A 23,128-nucleotide genomic window follows, 5' to 3' on the forward strand; every position below is an offset into this window, starting at 1 on the left:
GGATGAAGTTAGAGAGAGTTCTGCCAGTCGTTAAAATCTGGGCAAAAATGAGTGTAACCACACAGGGAGCATGGGCTCAGGAATGTCCCCTGAGGTGAATCACAGCCCGGTAACCTCAGGACACTCATTCCTCTGGCAGGGAACAGGGTGGATGCGATCCTGTCTGCTGGAACCAGCCGTGCTCTGGGGCTGGGAGAACAGCCCAGGGCCTGAGGGCACGTTCAGCGCAGGAGGTGACAGCAGAACCAGGCTCCCCACACGTGGGCCTGGATTCTGGCTTCCCTGAAGCAGGCCCTGATGCCCCACAGAAAAACTCACAGAAAGCTATTTTTGAAATATCGGGAGAAAGAGAACGAGGACAGTTTGCCAGAAGGAAGGCTATATTGTGCCAGGAACCACCTCTCTTTCCCACACTGGACAACCACTTCTTTCTTTTCTTTCCTTTCTTTCTTTCTTTCTTTCTTTCTTTCTTTCTTTCTTTCTTTCTTTCTTTCTTTCTTTCTTTCTTTCTTTCTTTCTTTCTTTCTTTCTTTCTTTCTTTCTTTCTTTCTTTCTTTCTTTCTTTCTTTCTTTCTTTCTTTCTTTCTTTCTTTCTTTCTTTCCTTTTCTTTCTTTTCTTTTCTTTGTCTTTCTCTTTGTCTTTCTCTGTCTTTCTCTTTGTCTTTGTCTTATTTTCTGTCTTTTCTTTTCTTTTCTTTTCTTTTCTTTTCTTTTCTTTTCTTTTCTTTTCTTTTCTTTTCTTTTCTTTTCTTTCCCTTTCTTTTCTTTCCCTTTCTTTTCTTTCCCTTCCTTTCTGTCTCTATTTATTTATTTCCTTACCCCCCCCGCCCCAGCTCCGAGACCTGCCCCCCCCCCCTCAGGCCCAGGCAGGCTCATTTCCGCCCCTCCGAGGAGGAACTTTCAGCCTCTGGTGAAGCAGAAACACCCCCCGGCCCCCCCCGCGGAGCGCCCAGTGGTTCGTGCCGGGCGCACAGAACGCATGCGCAGCGCGTGCCGGCCGCTCCCATTGCCAGCCGGGCTGGGGGGGGAGGTGGGGGTATCGGGGCGGCCATGCTGCGCTGGCTGGGCCCCGTGCTGTGCCTCTGGGCGCTGCGGCTGCCGGCGGGCGGCGGGGGCACGGCCCGCGGGCTGGATATCGCTTCCTACCGGTGAGTGGGTGAGCGCGGGGCCGCGCGGGAGCGAGCGAGCGAGAAGCGGAGAGGGGCGGAGGGAGGCTGAGCCGGCTGTGCTTGCGCCTCAGGGAGCGGGTGCGCGCCATGTTCTACCACGCCTACGAGCACTACCTGGAGAGCGCCTTCCCCTACGACGAGCTGCGGCCGCTGACCTGCGACGGGCAGGACACCTGGGGCAGGTAGGGACCCTTCCCGGGACGGGGCAGCCCCCCCCCCCCCCCCCCCCCCACCTGCCGCCGGGCTGGGCCTCGGGCGTCCCGTGTCCCCCCGCCTCGCCGGGCCTCACCGGGCTTCTCTCCTCACAGCTTCTCCCTGACGCTGATCGATGCTCTGGACACGCTGCTGGTGAGTTCGAGCTGCCCCGCAGCCCCGGGCACATCCCTGGGCCTTCAGCTCTCCCGGGGCCGCTGCCCAGCCTCCTTCGGCCCTGGTTTGTGCCTGGCGGTGGCGGAAAAGTCCCTCCTGGGTTGGCCAAGGGGCTTTTGCCTTTCGCTCCCCTCCAGCCCAGAGAGGCAGGTGGGCGCGAGTTCCCAACCCTTGACACCTCCCAAACTCTGGAATACAGACCTAAAGCCTGTGAAAAAACGTTCTGAAACGAGTTGAAACTGTCCGTTCTTGTTTTGGGGTGTTTTGTGGGGTTTTTTTTAGTGCTATTTGTAGTTGATGATTTCACAAAATAGTGAAAGGAAAGTAGAATGAGCCCCTAACATTGAGCTGCACCTCGATTTTCCTGTGAACCCTGAGCCTTGTTCTCCTGCTCCCCCTGCAGATCCTGGGAAACGTTTCCGAGTTCCAGCGAGTGGTCAACGTGCTGCAGGAAGGGGTGGATTTTGATATTGATGTCAATGCCTCTGTCTTTGAAACTAACATTCGAGGTGAGGTGGGTTTGTTTGTTTGTATTTTGAAGGGTGTTTATGCTGGGTTTCCTTCCTGCACGAGTCTCTGAACTGAACGCAGAGGGAATGGGAGCTGTGTGGTCAGAGGGAGTTTGTACTGCAGTGTAACAGGTCACATAGACACAGGGAGAGATCCCAAATAAATGTCACTTCCCTTTTTTCTTTGCATGTCACTTTTCTGCTTCCTGCCTTGACACAAACAGAGGTTGACGTGGCAGTTGCAGTATTTTGGTGGCAGGTTTTGAGCTCTGGAATAAGCATCCCTTTCATTGAAACAGTACAAACCATACTATCTTTCTTTACATACTGTTTTGTACTGGGGATTGCTCCTTGCTTTAGCATCATAAAGTGAAACTTGCTTTTTTTGTCTTCTTTTTGAAGCTCTTTTGGAGCTTCTGACTGCCTGCTGCAGTGCCATCCAGCTACAAGACACTGGCAGAGGACAAACTGTTAGGCTTTTTTGCTTCTCCTGTCACATATTGCTAAGCAGATTTTTGTAGCAGTGTAACTTCTCTGTATGTGCTTGTTATGTGACAACAGAGGAGCCTCTGAGCCTCTGAAAAGGGCTAATAAATAACTCTCTGCCTTAGTCACTCTGAATTTTTTTGCTCTGGCCTAAACACTTTTCTCCAAGGGATTTAAGAAGGTGTGCTGTATTTATATTTACAGTAACATAGTATTGGTGAGACAGAATTTGTCTTGTAGAGGTTTGTGTTCAGTTTGCTCTCTGCAGAGCAGTGCAGATTTAGTAGGCCAAGCAGGACCTGATGCTTCTAAAATAAGGACAGATATCTATCTGCTGCTCTCTGCAAACTGGCAGGAAGAAACAAACCACTCTTCTTTTGTGGTGTATTGAATTAGGCTGTTAATGATGAGCCATCTCACTGTTCTTCCCCATAAACACTGTCTCTGTGTTGTGATAAATATAAATAGAGTTTCAGATTGCATTCCTCCCTGTGTTCATTAATGTGGTTCTTGCTGTCCCCCTTGCAGTGGTGGGTGGTCTCCTCTCTGCTCACTTGCTGTCCAAGAAGGCTGGTGTTGAAGTGGAAGCAGGCTGGCCATGCTCTGGACCCCTCCTGAGGATGGCAGAGGAAGCAGCTCGCAAACTCCTGCCGGGTGAGAGCTCATCTGGTTTGTGTGGCTGTGCCCTAGTTCCTGGGGTGGCTGTTGTGTCTGGTGGAGATGGCGCTGCTTGATGTGTAAAGCCACAAAAGACTCCTGTGTTCCCTGAGCAAGTTTTGGGGCTTGTGGGGGAGATGTGAAGTCGTGTGTGTGCGTGCCAAGTGTCGTATGCACTTAACACAGCAGTTTGTTTGTTGCTTGTTGAGGGGAAATATATTTAATGCAAGTAATAAATAAAGGCTGTGAAACAGCAGCTTGTAAAGACAAGAAGATACAGCCTTATCTGCCCCTCTCTGAGCTGCTGATGTGTTCCCTTGTGTGCTGTGCACCCTGGACTGCCACAAGCTCAGTGTTTGCACTCTGCTGACCAGGGGTCTGGTTCCATTTTGCCTACCCTGCTTGGGCTGTACAACAAGGAGAGATGCTGTCTGGGCAAAGGTGGAGATCTGTAGTACCTTCCCAGGACTGTGTGTAGCTCAGGGTATCCTCTCATATACTACTCCACTACTTTTTTTGTTCTTTGCAGCTACTGCAATTGCTCCAGTCCTGCTTTTTGTCAGTGTGGACTGGAATGTGGGGCAGATGTTCACTTGACAGACAAATGTAACAGCGAATGCTCATGTGAGCCAAAAATACTATGTTTCAGCTTTTCAGACCCCAACTGGGATGCCATATGGAACAGTGAACTTGCTGCATGGAGTAAACCCCGGGGAGACCCCGGTGACCTGTACTGCTGGAATTGGTACATTTATAGTGGAATTTGCTACTTTAAGCCACCTTACTGGTGACCCAGTGTTCGAGGATGTTGCCAGGAAGGCCTTAAAGGCACTGTGGAAAAATCGCTCAGATATTGGGCTGGTGAGTGAGGAATGGACTTTGAATTTTTTGCTCTGCTTTTTTTGTAGTTTTGTGGATGCAATTCTAAGCATAAAAAAGCATAAACAGAGAGGAGGTAGAACTAGATAAATAGTCTTATGTGGAGGGGGAGAAGACGGGCCATTCTCCACAGCTAATAACTGGACTGAAGTCACATTTAATATTGTTCTTGACCACCTGCAGCATCCACATCTCTGCTTCAGGGGTGCAACCCAACATGAACCCATTGTTCTGTTCCATAACAGATGTGGTTGGGAGACAGATGTCTGTACTGGGCCTTGCAGTTTTTGTAACAGCAGCTGTAACAGATGAAATGAAAGGTCTGTCTACTGTCTGGTGTGACAGTGGCCTACAGAAGAGAATAAAAGTATGGAAAGTGCACCAAGATATTACCAACTCCTGCAGCTTTGGTGTTTGAGGAATATCCAGAGCTAGAAATGTTATCTCTGTGTGCAGTATCCCCTGGTCAGTCAGTCTTCATTTAATTTCTAGAGCTGCTTTTTTGAACTCCTAAAGCAGAACAGATTTATCCAAATGCTGTATGAAGAAGTGTCTCCTTTTGTTTGCTTTGGGATCTGCTTGTTTTTAGTGTATACCCCTAATCCTTGTTCAGGAGAGAAACTGAATACCTAGGTGGCTTTTTTTCATCTTTGCTAAGCAAGTTACGATTGTGTATTTTGTCCTCTACCATCTGGGTCTCTTTCAAGGCTGAAGAGTCCCAGGTTTGAAGGATCTATTAAATATTAGCATGGCAGTTTCCATGCCTTTGACATCCTTTGCCCTCATCTCTGTCTCTGTGCCTCTTCATCCTTCTCTAATCTTTTGTAAGATGGGAATTGGGCCCAGACACATCATGTTGAAATGGTGCATGTTTACATTAGCATAATGGTGTTTTGTTTTGGCCAGTGCAGCATTTATATTTGACACATAAAGTTCCAGTTATATTTTTTATAGTTTGTACTTCTCTGGTACTGATACGTGTGTCTTGTAATGGAGAAAATGCCAGTTGGAATAGATGTTGTGAATCTGAAACATCCAGTCTGAAAAGAGGTCAAGGGTTCCTTGTATGATCTTAGCATTGGGACTTTTAAAATTATTATCTAGTAGATAAGCTTTATTTCAACTTTAACCCCCTTTGTCGTCCTCCCCTCACTTCCCTCAGGTTGGTAACCACATTGATGTGATAACTGCCAAGTGGGTGGCCCAGGATGCTGGCATTGGGGCTGGAGTGGACTCCTATTTTGAGTACCTTGTTAAAGGAGCCATTCTCCTGCAGGACAAGGAGCTGATGTCCATGTTTTTAGGTGAGCAGTCTGTGTTCTGTGGGAAGGGTCCCAGGAATGTCTCCTTGACTGCACCTGGAAAAGCTTTGCTTGTAGGACTGTGGAAGATGATAATGAAGGATGTAATAGGGAACTGTTCTGAAGTCATTGGTGTAATACTTCTGGACAGTCTGTGATAACAAAGGGTTGCCAAGGTGAGCATCCTGAGAAGTCATTTGTCTGCCATGGCTCAAGTGAAAAAGGGGCTTCTCTCATGCTTAAAGACTTCTTTGTTGGATTACCTACCCATCTGTGTTTCTTTATAGAATATAACAAAGCTATCAAAAATTATACCAAGTTTGATGACTGGTACCTCTGGGTTCAGATGTACAAAGGAACAGTGTCCATGCCTGTTTTTCAGTCCCTGGAGGCCTACTGGCCAGGCCTACAGGTAAGAGCTTCCTTACCAGTAGCAAATGGTGATTTTATTCATCTGTCTTGGGTTGACCTTTTATATAACAGTTAAAAATATAAACTTCATCTGTGCAGGTTTAAAAGTTTGTTTTGATCTCTGGTGAAATCCATAGAGACAGTAGAAGAGCAGATGTTGACTTTATCTGTGATCTTTAAAAAAAGTCTCCTGTTAGCTTAACAGGATGGGAGGGAAGTTTTGTTGTAGCAAACTCCACTGATAGTGGTTCCACAATCCAGATAGGAACATAAGGCAATAAAAAAATCACACCTCCTTTTCCAACACTTTATAGATGCTATATTTGTGTGAACACTTTCCCACTGAGAGGTTTACTTTCTCATCAGTACTTATGTTTTATTTGGGACTTGAACCCCACTGAAATAGACTGGTTGCTGTAACTGACTGAAAGATTTGTTGAGTGAAGAAACCCAGCCTTCAGTTAACTAAAAACCCAAGAATCATGATATTATTTAGGTGTGTGGAATGTGATCCAACAGAAAAGCAACACTAAGGAGACCTTAGTCCTAACTGTTCTTAAGGCTTCATGCCTAATTATTACTTAGACCATCCAGACCTGCTGAGCAACTCATTTCTATCACCATCTATTGCTTTGGCTATAGGAGTGTTACTGAATCAGTTCCTGTGCTGTTTCTTCTTCACCCAGATGTTGCTTTGCTAATTGGTTCCTCTCTCCCAGAGCCTCATTGGAGATGTAGACAATGCCATGCGGACCTTCCTCAACTACTACACTGTCTGGAAACAATTTGGTGGCCTGCCTGAGTTCTACAACATTCCCCAGGGCTACACTGTGGACAAGAGAGAAGGATATCCACTAAGACCTGGTAAGTAGGAATTAAAAGGAATCTGGGCTCTTGCTTTTGCTCAGGTGATATGATCGAATGTTAGCAACATGTGCCCTCCAGAAGTGTCAGCCCCGTTTTGCTTTGACTTAGTTCCTGCCCACTGTTTTCCATAGTCAAAGCCACACATTTTGCTTTCTGCCATTCACAGAGCCACAAAGAGAAAGAAGCAAACCATAGTGTTCCTATATAAAGGGGGGACTGATAATGGATAGGGTTGTTGATCTCCTTTTGGTCTGAGTGTTCAGGTGACATCCACATTGGACACTTCTACCAAAACCACTAAGCAGCATTAATTTTCAGGTGACTTTCAGCATCCCAAAAGCCGTGTTTCTGGAGGAGGTGACCACAGCACAGTGCATATGCTGCCTGTGTGGAGTATTTCCATGGTGCCTGTTCATGGTGTTCTAAATACCCATGATTCAGAGACTTGAAGTGTTGATTAAAAATGGCATTTTGGGGGTTGAATTTCTTGTCTATAATCCTTTCTAGAAGCATCTTTCTTTTCTTCCTTTGACAACTGAGTTCTAATCCTTTTTTCTCATGCTTCCCTCCCGCCCCCTGCATGTGGGAGAGGAGTGTTATTCACTCTTACCTGAGCTGATACAATCTGATTAGAGTGAGTATTTCTGTAGCATATCCTCAGTAAAAGCAAATAGCTGTGCTTTGAGCCTGAGGAAGTACAAGGCAAGCTGGGGTGTTTACCTGATCATCTGAAAGCAGTGTTGTTAAATCAGTTCAAGGAGTATCTTGTCCATGGTTTGGTGATCTTTATGCTTGCAAATGTCTGGGTGCTTTTGCAGAGCTGATTGAGAGTGCCATGTACCTGTACCGTGCTACCAGAGATCCCACTCTCCTGGAACTGGGAAGAGATGCTGTGGAGTCCATAGAGAAAATCAGCAAGGTGGACTGTGGATTTGCCACTGTAAGTGCTAAATCAACTGCCGAGTTGGCTGAATGGCTGCTAAAAATCAGCTTTTAGAAGGTGTTCTCATGAAGGATGATTTGCCATTGGGTGAAGTGATCACTTGGGCTGAAACAAGACTTCTTTTCATACAAACCTGTGGTATTCCTTTGTGAAGCTGGTCTAGTCGCTGCTGATCATGTGTCTGGTAGTAACCTGCCTCACAGCCTGAACAGTGGCACAAATTCTGCCGTTGGCTGTTGTACCAGAGCCCAAGACATGGGAAAGCATCAGGCAGCATTCTCCTGCCTCATGTTTCTTGGTCACTACTAGGTGCTCCAGCCCAGCAGGAAGGCTCACATGCAGGCTCTGTCAGCCAGTTGTGTGGTTCTGCTTCCTTCTGTGCCTTGAAAATCTGACTGAACACAAGAGAACTGCATCACTGAGAGTGATTTCTCTAAAATCGTTTAACAGAAGATTTCAAACATACTGTCAAGCTCTGTTTTACAAAGAAAACTCCTTTTAAATATTGGGAATTAGGCCTTGTGATTTGGGAAGTAGATAAAAGCCTTATGATTTATTTATTTCTTTAGTGGGGAAATGCTGGGAGGCTTCCTCACTGTTCTCCTCCCTACCCAGGCAGGAAGTGTATTTCTCCTGATTGTTAGCTTCCTGTTCCTTATCACTAGATTATGCAAATCCAAAACATCTGAAACCTTTTTCATTATTTGTATACAACTGTTTAAAGTACAGGTTGAAGAGATGCCACACTGTGATGTTTAACTCAAATGAACCACAAGCTGGTTTTGATTTTTTTTTTTTTTTCCCCCCAAGTTCATAACTTTCTGAATTGGATATAATTGTAATCCACTGTATTTCTCCTCTTGCAGATCAAAGATTTAAGGGATCACAGACTGGATAATCGAATGGAATCCTTCTTTTTGGCTGAAACTGTAAAATACTTGTACCTGCTGTTTGACCCAGACAACTTCATTCACAATGATGGATCTGTCTTTGATGTGGTGATGACGCCATACGGGGAGTGTGTCCTGAATGCTGGAGGATATGTCTTCAACACTGAGGCTCATCCCATCGACCCTGCTGCACTGCACTGCTGCAGGAAGAGGAAGGAAGAGCAGTGGGAGGTGGAAGACTTGATGCAGGAATTTTACTCACTGAAGAAAACCAAGAAATTCACTTTGAAAAGAGCTTCCGACCATGGGAAAGGGGAAAGTGCAGAAGACCCTGAGGATGCTTCTTCAGAGAAAGGTGGAGACAAGAGAAATTCTAGGAGGAGCTCACACTCCCTCCTGAGTTGCCCCAGTCAGTCTTTTAACTCTAAGCTTGCAGTGCTGGGACAGGTCTTCCTGGATAACACCTGACTTCTGTTTTCATTTTCTGTTTAAATTATTGATTCAGACTCTGGGAATCTATTTATCTAGTTTCATAATGGAAAAAATTGGTACCTCACAATGTGAATTGTATTATGAAGTGAAATGGCTTCCCATTAAATTCTGCTACTGCTGGTTCATAAAATGTTATTTGGGTGTCAGCTGCTAATGCTGTAAAGTTGCTCATCTCCAACCAACTGGTTGCCTGAATAGCACGTGAGTGTTCAGAAGGAAGAGTCTAGAGGTTAGAGGTACCTTGTTTGTTTCATTGGATGTTTGTGTTGAGGTTGTACAGGCTTTTGCAGAGTCCACAGCTTGTTTTGCTCTATGAAAATGAGCCTGAGCAGCTCCCTGCCAAGGGGCAGAGGATGGATCAGTGGCTGTAGCCTCACTGCTGAGGCCACAGGTCTCCTCTGGGGTGTGCTCCACCTTTTATCTTTGGCCTCTTTATGAATATGTCGTTTGCCTGGTGGATGGATGATCAGTTGAGAAAACCTTTTGATTTTTTGAGGTGGAGGCTGATTTGTGGATCTAGCATGTCTGTCCAGCATGAAGGGGGAGACATGGGGGGAGGAGACCAGTTGCAACATAGAAAATGTCTCTGTTCCTCTGTATGTTGAGTCTGTGGGTCAGTACCAGCTGCCTGAAACTGGTTTGATAAGTGTCCAGGTAGTGTCTGGAGAGTGAGGTGGAATGTGTATCAGCAGAAGGTTGGCTTTACTCTGCAGTGGAGCTTGCTTGCTTCTTGCAGAATCCAACATGCTTTTCCTGTGAAATGTCCCCATTTCCTTCCTCTTTTAAACTTCCCTTTGGGGCCTCACTTGCAGAACTCTGCCTCAGTCAGGGAAGTTGGCCTGTCCCAGTGCTTTGTCACCCTCTCTGTGTTGCCTCACCCATGAAGTGGAGGAAAATGAGTCCTCACTTGTGGGACAGGCTGCAGGTTGCCAACACAGCAGATCTTGACGAACCAGAGCATTTTGGTACCCTCACCTAAGAGGCTCTAGCAGCAGAACCAAGGGGTGGTTGTTTAGGAGGTGAGGTCCTTCCTCAGCACAGTTGGAGCTGAAAGAACTCATCTGTCCACATCTTCGGTTCTAGTGTGAGTAATTAGTGCTAAGGGATGGGTGAGTCAGGACCACACAAGGCAGCCTTAATTTTGGTCTGTTGCAGTATTTGAGAGTGACTGGCATCTTGCTAAGACTTAATTTTAACAAAAAGAACTGTGATGTGACTTTTTTGGTAGGATCCTTAGTAAGCCTGTTCTTGAAATAGTGGACTGCTGTTAGTGAGAACTTAGTGGGTTCAAAATTGCTATCAAAACTCAGCTGGGAATAAAAAATGAAGCTAAAACTTGTCCCCTGCTGCTTCTCTTCCCAGAGGCCTCACAGTGAAAGACATCTGTGGAAAACTACCTGAAGGGAGGTTGGAGTCAGGTGGGGACTGGGCTCTTCTCCCAGGCAACTAGTGACAGGAGGAGAGGACATGGCCTGAAGCTGCACCAGGGGAGGTTTAGGTGGGATATCAGGAAGCACTTCCTCGTGGAAAGGATGATCAGACAGTGGAATGGACTGCCCAGGGAAGTGGTGGAATCACCATCCCTGGAGGTGTTCAAGGAAAGTCTGGATGTGGCACTTAGTGCCATGGTCTGGAGATGTGGTGGTGTTAGGTCAGAGGTTGGACCTGATGATCTCGGAGGTCTTCTCCAGCCTCAGTAATTCTGTGGAAAGATGGCAGGTCTGTTTTGGCATGTTCCAACTGGAGGGAGAGCTCCAGTCTAGCAGTATGGTGAGCACTTGGTCACATTAACAGAAGGTTAGAGGAGTTTTGTCAGGAATGCAGAATAAGATGTGTGTAGAACATGGGCAGTAGCAGTTCTGGATGGCTTCCAAACCAGGCAGGTCAGCACTAAGAAGGTCCCACCTGCAGTGTGTCCTCGTGGCATCTCTCAAGGGCTGGAAGGAAAGTGAATTTTGGTGGAGTTGTTAAAGATAGCACAGACACCAAGTTTAGCAGCTGGTGTTGATCCATCCTGGTCATTGTTCTGTTTTCTCTCCTCCACTCCAAGCAGCCTGCAAAGCCGAAAAGTTCAGGGCAGATTTTCTGAGGTATTTCAAAAGTAAATGTTTGGGTTTGGAGAGGTTGTGGGTTGATGAAAGCTCTTATGAAAGACTATTTTGATGAAGCTAACAAAGGAGAAGAAAGAGGAAGGAGTCAGACCTTTGTGGGAATTGCTGGAAAACGGCAAAAAAGCATACCAAAAAGCAAGGGGAAGCACTAGGAGAGGGGCTGAGAGCAGCCCTGTGTGGGGGCAGGGTGAGTGTACCCTGAAAAGATTGTCATGTTTGCATTTCTTCCAGTGCAGTGCTTGGTGCCTTTCTGTGAGCAGCAGTTTTTCTAAAACAGCAAAGTCATCCCTCAGCAGCTCTTGTGTTTCACAGATGGAACTGTTGATCATCACCAGGCCCACGCCTGATTCGTGGGGGCCAGAAGTGCTGTTAAGATGTGGTGCTGTAAAACTTGCAAACACGTCACCTGATGCCACCACAGCACTGGTTAGGCATTGTGTCAATCCCTAGTGCCTGTTGTTCCTTCTACATCAAGGGAAGTTAAAGTGGAATTGAAACTTCCATCCAGAACCAGAGCTGGGCTGCTTCCCCAAAGCAGCTCTGGAGGGGGGACAGCAAGTGCAGGAGGAGCCTGCTGGTGGCAGCTGTGTCTTTGGGACCACATCTTGTGTTCCTTGGAGCTGCTGCCTGAGCATTAGTCAAGAACTTGCTGGCACGTGTCTGTCATTCCAGCTTGCTGTGTGTCCTTTGACTTGCTGGGTTGTTTGTTGTTTTTTTTTAACCCTTGGAGGCATCTACCCTGTTTTGTTTGATGTGGAGAGTGCCTGTCTGGGATGGGTGTGTTGTGCTCTGAGCAGCCTGCTCTAGTGGGAGGTGTCCCTGCCCATGCAGGGGGTTGGATCTAGGTGATCTTTAAGGTCCTTCCAAACCAAACCAGTCTGTGACTCCACGATTCTCACGTCTCCCAGGGCAGAGCAGCCCTGGGGTGCAGGTCTGGCTGGGAGAGGGACGGGGGAGGGCAGGAGCCCCGCTCCATCTTGTGGTTTCTTTCACTTGATCCAAACAGCCACGACTTTCAGTTCTGCCCGGATGTGACCCTGAACTGTTCGCCGCGGCGGGTAATATTAAATTAACAGAAAAAAAAAAAACAAAACAAAAAAATACCATTTTAATGGACGTAAAGCAAAAGGTGGGGGTGAGGCAGGAACACTCCCAAGGGCTGGTGATACCGTGTGCAGAGTGTCCAGCCCTCTCAGCCACCTCCCCTCGCACCCTGGGGGCCACACGTTCCCCCTGTGCCCGCATGGGGGGACACCCCGCGTGTCCCCATAATCGCCTCCCTACCTCCCCCCCAAAAGGACTCCGCGCATGCGCACACGCACCCACTAGCCCCTCTCCGGACTACATTTCCCAGCGTCCCCCCCGCCGCTTACGGCGGCCGGGCGGGGGCGCTGCGGAGCGTCCCTCGCGCCGCTCCGTACACGGGGGGGGGGGGGGGGCGCTTCCTGTTTGTCTCGGTGCGGGCGCGGAGCGCGATGGCGGCGGCGGGAGGAGGAGGAGGAGGAGGGGGGGGGGGCGGCGGCCGCCGCGGGGCCCGGGCCGTGCCCACCAACATCTTGGCCCAGCTCCGGCACGGGCAGCTCAGCGGCTGCGGCCTCACGCGGGGAGCTCAGGTACAGGGGGGGGTGGGTGGGATGGTTGGGAGGGGGGGGGAGGAGGAGGCCGCGGTGGCACATGAGGTGGGTGGGGGAGGGGGGGGGGGATGGTGGTTGTTGGGGGTTGATGGAGGCCCCAGGGTGGCTCGGGGTTTCCGCGGGGCCGCGGAGGCCTGCTGCATCTCCTGCCGCCGCGGCCGGGCTCGGGCATGGCCTGCGGAGCCCGGCCCGCCCCGTCCCCGCACCGCCCCGCGCTGGGAGCCGGTGTCTGTCGGCTTTCGGCGGGGCCGGGCACTCTCTGGGGCCTGTCAGGCCTCGCTCCTGGAGCTGCGAGGCTGGGAAGTTAGCTCGGCTGGCCTAGCCGGGCCTGCAGCGCGTCTGCCCGGAGCTGGTTCTCTGGCGAAGTGGCTTCTCGGAGCGGAGTCGAGCACATGATGAGGCTCCTCGTCCTGCTCTGCCAGCTCGACTTCGGTGCTGGTGCTGGAGGGACGGCCCCGTAGCCTCACGCAGCCGCGGAGAGGGGTGTCTTCTCCCTCCTTCTCATCCCGTCTCCCTGTAGAAAGACTGGAGCAGGACAAGCGGCTGCTGTGCTGTAAAAGAACCACCCTTCTCTGTTGCCTTGGTTGATGATAGAGGTTGTGGCTTCTTTTAGGAAGCTCTGCCTGGAACTGTAACAATGCAGCATCCAAATGTGGGCGTATTTGGTGGACAAAGGCAACCCCCTGGTATTAGGGCTCAGCAGACCTTTTAGCTCTGAAATGGGGTCGTCTTTATGTTGGTGGTTTTCCATAAGACTATGAACAATTCTAGGTCTGTTTCACACTTGCCATCTTTCCCAGTTGATGGTGCTGGAATGAAATGAAATCAGCTGGTTAACCCAGGCTTGTACCAATCATCTGCTTATGCTGGTTTTGGTTGTTGGGTTTTTTTTTAAGAAGCTGCTCACAGATAATGGACTATTAGTTTATTTTTATGAAGAGTAATTGGCATTTATTTTACAGATGAAATGCCAGATGATGCAGAGATTTGGAAACTGAAGTGTTGGATAAAGCACTTGCATTTGGGGGGGTGATTGAGCTAAAGGATCTTAAAAAAAGTAAAAAATGGGATTTCTCCACGAGTTTTTCTCTAGTGCAGCCAGCAGTATTTTCCTTGATTAACAAGGATTCTGAGCCTGTCCATCACAAGTGTCTGTGCTGAGATAGGTAGAGGAAGGTGATTTTTTTTAACAGCTCTTTTGTCCTTATTGTACAGCTTGCTCAGATCCTAGTTTGCTGAATCCTTCAGAAAAAGCACATGGTTTGCATGGATTTACACCTGGTGTTGTCTCCTTTGAAGGGGATTGGTTTAGGAGTGTGTTTCATGGGGGCTGTGGACAGAGTGGCTTGTCTCACTGGGATGTCTGCTCACCCTGGTGCTCTTACTGGCTCCTCCACAACCAGATAAAGGTCAGATAAACCTGTAACAATGATCTGTCAGGATGGTGCCTCCCTTCTGGGCGTTGGCTTCCTTCAGAAACACTGGGGCTGTGATTTCATTTGGGGCTTTTATGGATTGTTGGCAGTAACTGCTGAAGCCAGTGAACAGGCTGTTGCAGTAATCGAGGAAACTTCTGCTTGTTACATCCTCCTCCTCATCACCCCCAGGTTTGAGTTGGGTTGGTGGGGTTTTTTTGGCTTTGTTTGTTTTGTTTCAATTGATACATTTCAGTATCCTCATGCTGCCCTGAAACACTAAAGCTTGGAGGCTCAGGGCTCCTAGTGCTGCATAAATGCTGTAGCAATTCATTCCTAAATTGGACTAAGGGAAGAAAAAAGAACAAACAACAACAAACCAACTGGCTGAATGATTTTGAACTTGGCAAATAACGTATCTCTCTACCTTGAAGCAGTTTTTTGTTTGTAGATGATCTAAATATAAACCACTTTGATGTAACTTTTAAAGAAGTACGAGGCCATTTTGTATGTTTTTCTCTTTTTAACTTCTATTTTCTGTCAAAATGGTTGCAGTTTTCCTGCAGTTGACTCCTCAGTGGTGGCCTTTGCTGAAGTTTCTCAACTCTTTTGCTTCTTGAGAGTCTGAGATCAAGTTTCCAAGCTGCTGTCTTGGGGTCTAGAGGAATAAGTTGAGAGAATATGCTTTGAGCTTGCTCTTCTTGATCTTTGCAAGGAAGTGTTGGTTCGTATGGACTGTTTCCCATCAGGAAAAGAAACCCTTTCCAAGGTCTTAATTCAGGGAGGCTGGGAAACACCATTCCTTGCTGTGGCTCCTGCCATCTGAGCAGTGTTCTACCACAATCTTCTCACAGTATTTCAGCATCTGATCTCTGGGAGACAGTTCTGTGGGCAGCAGTGCCATTTATTCTTAAACAAAGCTTTGTGTGCTATTTTTAGGTGATCTCGAGATCCATTTTGTGTGAGGAAAGCAGGGGCTTATCTTTGAATGGGTAAGGATAATTGTTGACAGGCCTGCATCTGAAAGTTCATCAGTCTGATCTTGCAGGGACATAAAATTACTTTTGACAGAATATCTGGCAGTTCTGAGGCCAGCTGAAATCTGGATCCTTGTGCTGTTTATATTTTATCTTCTTGAAATGTTATTATTAATAATAAAAGCAAAGAGATCAACCAGCAGGAAAGCTCTGGCTCCTGGTAGGTGAGTACAACAGGAGCCATAGCTTTCTTGTTGTTTGGTTTCTTTGCTTTTATTATTAATAATAAGAGTGTGGATGGATTAAGCAGATCCAGTAGATAGTGCCCTTATCTGTTCATCTATCCATTTTGTCCATATTGCTTCCATCAGCTGCTGCCCTGGCTGCAAGCTCAGCCATTGCTGTCAGATTGCATAACCTTGTGTCCAGGTTTGCCCCAGCACTCTGGGGCCAGAGCAAGTGAAAGGGCCTTTTCAGATAGTGGCACACTAGAAGCAAAGCAACTTGCCAGTAGTGACACACATTTTCTAACAAGGAAAAAGATTGCTTGGGAACTGGCTGCTCTGCAGTCCCTCTCCTGGCACAGCCCTGCTCTGTGCACACAGGCACTGTCAGTCAGACCTGACAGGGTTTATGTCCTGGTTCCTTGAAGGCAGAGGAACATTTTGGCTCAGCTGATGATCCCCCTAGCAAGAAGGTACACACTTCATCTGCAGGCCAACTGTTAAGAAGCGTATGTATGACATAAAACCAGAAGATATCTGGGTGCAGCTCTGTGGATCTCTGTAGGCAGAGCAGTGTAATCATGGGCTAACCAGAGATTTGTTGGCAAACGAGTGTGCTCCTGGTGCTGTCCCAAGAGCAGAACGTCAGCACTGCTCTCTCCCAGCATTGCCAAGGCTTAGCTGAAACAATCAGAATGGAAAAAAGAGGCTGGTTTTTTCCAACTGTGTTTCATGATTTGCTGTTCCTAGGAATAGCTGCCTCCCTTAGCAGAGTAGTCCCTATCCACTAAAAAAACCCACCTCTCAGTGCAAGGGAAATATTTTCTGCCTCTGCCATCCCCATTTCCAGCTCCTGTCAGTACAGATGATCAGTAATTATAGAAGTTTCCCTCTAGCTCTTGAGAAAATATTTTGTTCTCTAGTCAGTTTGTTTCCTTTTTAAAGCTACAACAACAACAAAAAAACATTCACAAGAATATAATCCACTTTAGTAGCTTTAAGTGTATGAGTCTTAGCAGGCTTATACCTCTTCAGCAGAGGACAGCTAGTGAGTGTTGGAAAGCCTGGACCTGCTTTTTATATAACAGGGACCAGAGCTCTGTCAGCCATTAGAAAATGCTCCAAAGTGATTGTGTTGGACTTTGGTGGTCATATTTTGTGTGGCTGAAGCTGAGTGGGAAGAAAGCTGTTGTAGATGTGATAGGTCCTTGCCCCTCTGCTTTTTCTTGGATATCCCTACAGGGTTTGCTTTCTTTCAAAAAGAACTAAAGAAAAGTAGGCAGTTCCAAGGAAAGAGTAATCACTGGGAAGTAATACAATTTTATATATTAATGTATTTTATTTTATTTTTCCCCTGAGAGTAAGATCAGTAAACTTTTAGTAGCTGTCATTATCTGGTAAATATGTAGTGGTTTTGAAGAGCTGCTGATGTTAAAGATCTGTGTTGGGGTTTTCTGCTCCCAGAACTGCTGTGGGGTTTTGAGATTCATGAGACCTGTTGTTAGTTTTGATAGACTTGCTCTTCCTCCAGTGACAGGGAGAAGAGCAGTAATTTGGGAGCCCTGGGGATGGTTAGACCTGGCTGGAAGCCACAGCAGGTTTTATCCTAGGACACCAATGTCCCTGGGTTCATGCCTGGCTTTCGGGAGGAAGGATGGTGGACTCCATCCAGGGTTATGGAGGATGGAGAACCAGTCGTTATGGGAAGCTTGATGCTTACTTTGAAGAATCTAGGAGCTCGAGAGAGGATGGAAATAGGCACTCTAGGATAAAATCTTGGGGGATCTGGCATCTTCTTGTGGCCTAAGCCTGGCCAGCAGCTAAGCACCACCAGCTGCTTGCTCACTGCAGGGGCATGGGGGAGAGAATTGGAAGAGTAAAAGTGAGCAGGGATGACAAGGCACTCCCCAAAATACTGAATAATCATCCTCCTGGCAGTCTGTCAGAGATGACTTCCTAAGTTACTCCTGTTCAGAGGAAAATGAAATATTTAATAGCACATATATTAGTTTCCTGTTCTTAAAAGTACAGCCTAAGAGGTTTGAAGGAAAGGATGTGGAAAGGTTTCAGTTTTTTAAAAAAATACATAGAGGCCATGTGGTTGCATCTGGTTTTGAGATCCATACTCTTGTACCTCTTTTTCCTTTTAAACCTTCAGAACACTTCGATAAATACTTCAGAAGTGGTCATGGAAAATCCTGAGAATGGAAATACTGCTTTTCCAATATATATTTTTTAAGGCACTTCCAATCTTACCTTAGTGCATGATTGCAACAGAAAAAGTGAATTAAGAAAAATTGCAGCTGATGTGTCATAGCTGTAAAGTCTGTCACAGCATCAATCTTTAATGCTGTGAAGGATGCCTGGACACCTGAGTCACTATTTTTGTGCTTTTTTGAAAGACTGCAGAAAACAACCTAGTGTGAGTGAGTGTTCCTTGAGACAGTAAAATGTTTGAGGGGTAAAATGTGAAATAGAGACACAATTTTATGAGAAAACTGTTACCCTGCTCTGGAGAGCAAAGGGAAGGATTAGCTCCTGGAGTTTCTGCTGCTGCTGTGTTTGTGGACCTTCAGGTTCTCGGCAGCTGTGAGAAGATGTGTCACTGACCACAGCTTGGAAGAGTGGTGTGGCCAAAGCTAGGAAAATTAGAGGTTTACTTTGTAGGGCAATGAAAATTGTCACAATGCAGGAACATCCTCCCTGGAGAGGGGAGGGATTTTGAAGCAACGATAACTAAAAGAGATCTCTTCCCAGTGACAAATGTTTGAGCAAGGCTCATAACTTGGTTCTGACCATGTGCAGGGGCACAGGCACAAAGCAGCCAGGAGGAGAGGCAGAAGCTGCTTCTGGAGAGACTGTGCATGGAGGGTAGCAGGCATGGGTAGGGACATCAACAGCAAATACTGCAGCAAAGTGGAGGGAGAGAAGAGAAAGGGGAACTAACCTGATCAGGGGGTGGATTTAGGTAAATATTAACACATAACCTAACTTGATGAAGATTTAGGTATTACTGACCATTATGCTAATGCACCTGGTGTGTTTTAAAAGGATTTGTAGCACAGGAGGGTTAGAAAGAAATGTTGAGATTTGTGTGTAATGCCTTTCTTCAGCCCTTTGTATGGTCTCAAGAAAAATGACAAGCAAAAGTTATTTAAACCCTGTGATAGGAAGGTATTTCAGTGGTGGTTACCAGTCTTTGGAGTAATCTGGGAAATCCTGGGCTCCAGTCCTTTGGGAGAATTTAAAGAGAAAACCACTCGGCCTGCTCTGCCTTGCAGTCATGGTTGGGCTTGGTGACACATTTTTAACTGTACTTGAATCCTCTCAAAATCTTAGATTGCCCTTCCAGGGACTTGTGCCCTGAGCAGTCCCATCTTACAAGTTGATGCTTCTGATGCTTCTCCTGATGATTCTTGTTGCCCAGGGAAGCTGTGGCTGCCCCATCCCTGGCAGTGTTGAAGGGCAGGTCGGATGGGGCTTGGAGCAGCCTGGGCTGGTGGGAGGTGTCCCTGCCCATGGTAGGGGGAGTTTGGACTAGATGATCTTTAAGGTCCCTTCCTGCTCAAACCAGTCTGTGGTTCTGAACCCACACTGCTGTGGCTTCTCCATCAGAGCTGGAGGAGGGGAGCTGGGATTTCTGTCATTTCCAGCTGGGCTTCTGCAACCTCTTTTTCTTGCTGGGTAGTCTCTATCTGCAAGATTTCAGAGACTTTATCCAGAGCTATTCAGTGAATAAAGAAAATTTCTGAGACATCAGTGTTGGATTTCGTCCTGCTTGGACAAGACCCAAAAAAATGCTGGAGAGGGAAGGAGGCCCTGAAAGACCTAGAGCTCATTTTGACCACTCTTCAATGATATCTCTGCTCAGAAAGAATAAGAAGGACATTGACTTGGCTTGAGGTTGGGAACCGTTGCCTGGCTGCTATTACAGAAATCATGAGATGCAGTTTTTAACCAAAATTATTTTAAAGACAGCTCCATACAATCTAGTTGAATTTTAATCCCTCAAAGATCCAAAACCTTTGCTTTGGCAAACACCACCCTGCCACAATGGAAATATTCAGAGCCAGGGTAGCCTCATAAATAGAGAAGAGCGACCACAAGCTAGAGCTTGCAGTGAAACCAAAGACATGTATTATAGCAAGAGAAAGAAAAACTTGTGTTTGAAAGCAGTTAAAAGAAGATGAGAGCAAGGAAACATTTACTTCATTCTTTGAGAATTTCAGTTCTGAGGGTTTTCTGCAAATCAGCACCATGACTGCTTCTCAGAGGGGATAGGGAGAGGAAGACCTATTAGTACAGAAATGAGCATGGAGATGGACCCTGCCCCAAAGTAAGAAGCACAGGAGTGATTCAGAAGTGTGGTATTAAACCCAGAAGGAGGTTTTAGCATCACTTAAGGGCTTTGGGCCTTTTCTGAGAGGACTTGTGTGCTGAATTCTGTGTTGTGCTGCTGGAACCTGAGATTGCAGCCCACGCACGTCACCGTTGCCTGTGGTATCTTCCACATCAGCTGGAGCCAGAGAGTTGGATTCTTTCCCTGGCATTGTGCTGTGCACTCGTTGCACTTCACCCAGCAATTAATCCAGTTCCTGCTGCCTCTTGTAGGGTTGTGTGCTCCTCCCACACTGGAGATTGGGCAGTGGGAGAGCTCCTCTTTGCCCTCACTGTGCTGGGTGTCACGAGGAGAAATGGACATCAGTGACTTCAGAAGAGCTGACCCCATTACTCACAGTCCAGAAGCCATTTTGACTTAATAGTTAGTTTTGTTCTGCCATTTGCTGTGCAAATGGCCCCCTCTGAAGGAACTCTCTCATTCTCCAGCAGTGCTGGTTGATTACATTTATGCAGAAGTCATAAAGCAGAGAAAAGTTAAAAACTGGAGAGAGTTTTAGTCCCAGGTTTGCTCACGCTGCTTTAATCATCCCTGGTAGGGAGAAAACCTGATACTTCAAGAGCCTTGAAGTTCTTAGTTATGTACGAATTTGGGTATTTCATCAGGGAAAGAACCCTAAGAAAAGGGTTAAGTTCTCAGTTGGAAATTAGAGTGTATTTGCATATAATTGTCTAATCAGGAATTGAATGGCCCTTTAGAACTGTACAGTGAGGTAAATTGGAGAAGGATGTCTTAGCTGAAACAATAAGAGGCAAGATTTCCTGCTGTTAATATTAACAATGAACTTTTAAGCAGGCTGGGGGGAAACAATGCAAGTTAACCACAGAAAGGTTTGGGAGTGACTTACACAGAATTTGAGCAGCTTAGAGGTTTAGGTCCAGGAGTAAGAGAAAATCCACAAATATTGTGTTGAAATTAAGTCTTGTTGGCCTGAGGATTGGGGGTTTGGGGAGAGGAGGCCACAAGGATGATCTGAGGACTGGAGCAGCTCTGCTGTGGAGAGAGGCTGGGAGAGTTGGGGTGTTCAGCCTGGAGAAGAGAAGGCTCCAGGGAGACCTTAGAGCACCTTCCAGTGCCTGAAGGGGCTCCAGGAAAGCTGGGGAGGGGCTTGGGACAAGGGCAGGGAGTGATGGGATGAGGGGGAACAGTTTAAAAGTTGAAGAGGGGAGATTTAGGTTAGATGTTAGGAGGAAATTCTTTGCTGTGAGGGTGGTGAGAGCCTGGCCCAGGCTGCCCAGGGAAGCTGTGGCTGCCCCATCCCTGGCAGTGTTGAAGGGCAGGTTGGATGGGGCTTGGAGCAACCTGGGCTGGTGGGAGGTGTCCCTGCCCATGCAGGGGGATTGGGACTAGATGATCTTTAAGGTCCCTTCCCACTCAAACCAGTCTGGGATTGTATAATTGTATGTAGGTTTGATTTTAGTCGTGTGCTGCTGCATAGTTTTTATTCAGGTGTAGAAGATAGTGGTGAATGCTGTAACATTTTTTTATATATTTTGGGGAGAAGGAGGAAAATTTGAGAAAGTTTGAGCAAATGTAGGAGCAGATGCTGAGGTGTTCCATGTTGAGCTTGCAGCCTGCTCCCCAGAGGATAATGCCAGTGTTGTTCTGCTGATTTAATTGTTGACTCCATTTATAACCAGCCCAAAACTACAGAGGAAGTTTTCTCAGTATCTTTGATAGATTCTTCTAGAGGCTACTTGGGAATCTTAGTCGTTTGGGTCACTGCTATGACCAGTAGTGGCTTCAGGGACTTGGCTGAATGAGGAACTGCTCATTACTGGCTGAGTGATCAGGCCTTTCCATCCTCAGTGCTCTGCCTCCTTTAGACTAGTGTCAAGGGCACCCATTTCCCCCCTCAGTGACCTCTCAGTCTAGAGTCCTACTAATGCAATTATTTAGAGACTAATGGGTTCCCAATTTAAAATATTTGATCAATATAATGGAATGAGATTAAGTACTGTAAATGACAACATGTACTTTAAGCCCTGTCCTGCTTAAGGTACCTTGACCATCTGTAGAATTCAGCAGCAGCCAGGCCTGGATAAATTGCTGCATGGAAGGAGATACTGGATTTTATGGTGTTCTCTCTACAAGAAACTGGTTTTCTGTGGACTTCTGATACTGATATTCTGGGGAGGTGTTAAGGTTGTGAAGCATCGAACACATGGGAATTATATTCTTCCTTTGTTGCAGATCACAGAGGCCTTGTTAAAGGAGAGAGATAAACAAGCAAAATGGAATGGGATCCCCTTGCTGTTGCAAAAACTGTATGAACACAGCCACCCCAACAGTGACTTCTCCCAGTGCCAAAGCATCTTAAAGGTACTGTCTACACTGTTCTTCCTGAACGGAGGGGTTAGTTTCTTGTTGCTTTCTTTAGAAAGTCTGCTGTGATCACATTCTCAATTTTGATAGTGTTTGCATGACAGGATCAGTGAATTGGCTGGCAGAGAAGAGCTGAGAATTCATATAATAGATTAGTCAGTAGATCACACAGATAGTCAGAGACAATTGTGTTTATACTGATGAGCAGTTTTCTTTTTGAAACATCTTTTTTTATTTTCTATTTATTTATTTATTTTACACTTCTTGCAGGAAATTTCTCCACTTCTTTCAATGGAAGCCATGGCATTTGTTACAGAAGACAGGAAAGTTGCTCAGGAGTCCACTTTCCCAAACACATACACGTTTGACTTATTTGGAGGAGTCGATGTAAGTGTGGTTTTTCAACAATATCAAGTGAGGTCTTTCAGACCTTTAAAGCTTCTAGATGCCAAGCTGTAGAATGTCTTTTCACAGTTTGATGAGAATCGTGTCTGGTCTGTTAATAATACTGTAAAAAAAGTGCATTTTCCAGTTATTACATACCAAATGTGAGGTGCTTTTTCTTACATGATCTAGAAATCCTGGCTGGTTCTTCAGGTAGATTGTTTTTAGCTTCTTAAAAGGTTCTTTTTAACCTCTAGGTTCTCACTGAAAGCAGGTTCAAATTCTTTCTAGTTGTGAGGTCAAATACTACAGCTGGTACTAGAGCTCTGAGAATTTCCCTTCCCACTGCAGGGTGTGTGGTGGTTTTTAGGCACACTGGGGCACTTTCTTAGCCAGGTTGGCTGTTTATTGCTGGCGTGCAGTGCAGGCTGCTGCATCTGTGGCAAAGTTTTTAAACAGAACAGGAAGGTTTCTATAGACATTTTGGCAGTTTATCTTTTTGTTTATTTGTTTTGACTCAACATTACACAAATACCCAAGTTAGCAGCAGTGTTACAGTGACAGATGCTGGGATCTTACCTTTCATTAGGAGTGTATTATTTATATTTTTCCAGTGAAATAATTGATATTTCCTTTTTTTAATTTTAGTTTCTATAATTTGTCTAACTAAGCAGTGACTTTGCTGC

General features: G+C 46.5%; 2 protein-coding genes across 2 annotated transcripts in view; both read left to right on the plus strand.

Moving 5' to 3' along the window:
- The first annotated feature begins 1,039 nt into the window (after positions 1-1,039).
- EDEM2 (ER degradation enhancing alpha-mannosidase like protein 2) lies at positions 1,040-9,108 on the plus strand. The gene is made up of 11 exons (XM_051633499.1): positions 1,040-1,148; positions 1,241-1,351; positions 1,478-1,517; positions 1,942-2,047; positions 3,062-3,187; positions 3,840-4,051; positions 5,232-5,373; positions 5,658-5,782; positions 6,501-6,645; positions 7,467-7,588; positions 8,458-9,108. Exons 1-11 carry the CDS (start codon positions 1,051-1,053, stop codon positions 8,947-8,949), a joined length of 1,719 nt encoding a protein of 572 aa, XP_051489459.1. The 5' UTR covers positions 1,040-1,050; the 3' UTR covers positions 8,950-9,108.
- Positions 9,109-12,601: 3,493 nt separating this feature from the next.
- TRPC4AP (transient receptor potential cation channel subfamily C member 4 associated protein) overlaps positions 12,602-23,128 on the plus strand; it is a gene marked incomplete at its 5' end in the record, with an annotated part of 36,960 nt that continues 26,433 nt past the window's right edge. The window contains 3 exons of the mRNA XM_051633500.1: positions 12,602-12,697; positions 21,927-22,055; positions 22,329-22,445. Coding sequence (XP_051489460.1) covers positions 12,602-12,697; positions 21,927-22,055; positions 22,329-22,445 — 342 coding nt within the window. The remainder of the gene's footprint in view (positions 12,698-21,926; positions 22,056-22,328; positions 22,446-23,128) is intronic.

This window comes from Apus apus, chromosome 15 (assembly GCF_020740795.1).
Source record: "Apus apus isolate bApuApu2 chromosome 15, bApuApu2.pri.cur, whole genome shotgun sequence".
NCBI lineage: Eukaryota > Metazoa > Chordata > Aves > Apodiformes > Apodidae > Apus > Apus apus.

Bases quoted from the DNA above. Each gene is read 5' to 3' on its own strand.
- EDEM2 (XM_051633499.1), top strand. From the start codon at position 1,051: ATGCTGCGCTGGCTGGGCCCCGTGCTGTGCCTCTGGGCGCTGCGGCTG. The intron at 6,646-7,466 runs GTAAGTAGGAAT...GTGCTTTTGCAG, and splicing joins AGGATATCCACTAAGACCTG to AGCTGATTGAGAGTGCCATG. The intron at 7,589-8,457 runs GTAAGTGCTAAA...CTCCTCTTGCAG, and splicing joins TGGACTGTGGATTTGCCACT to ATCAAAGATTTAAGGGATCA.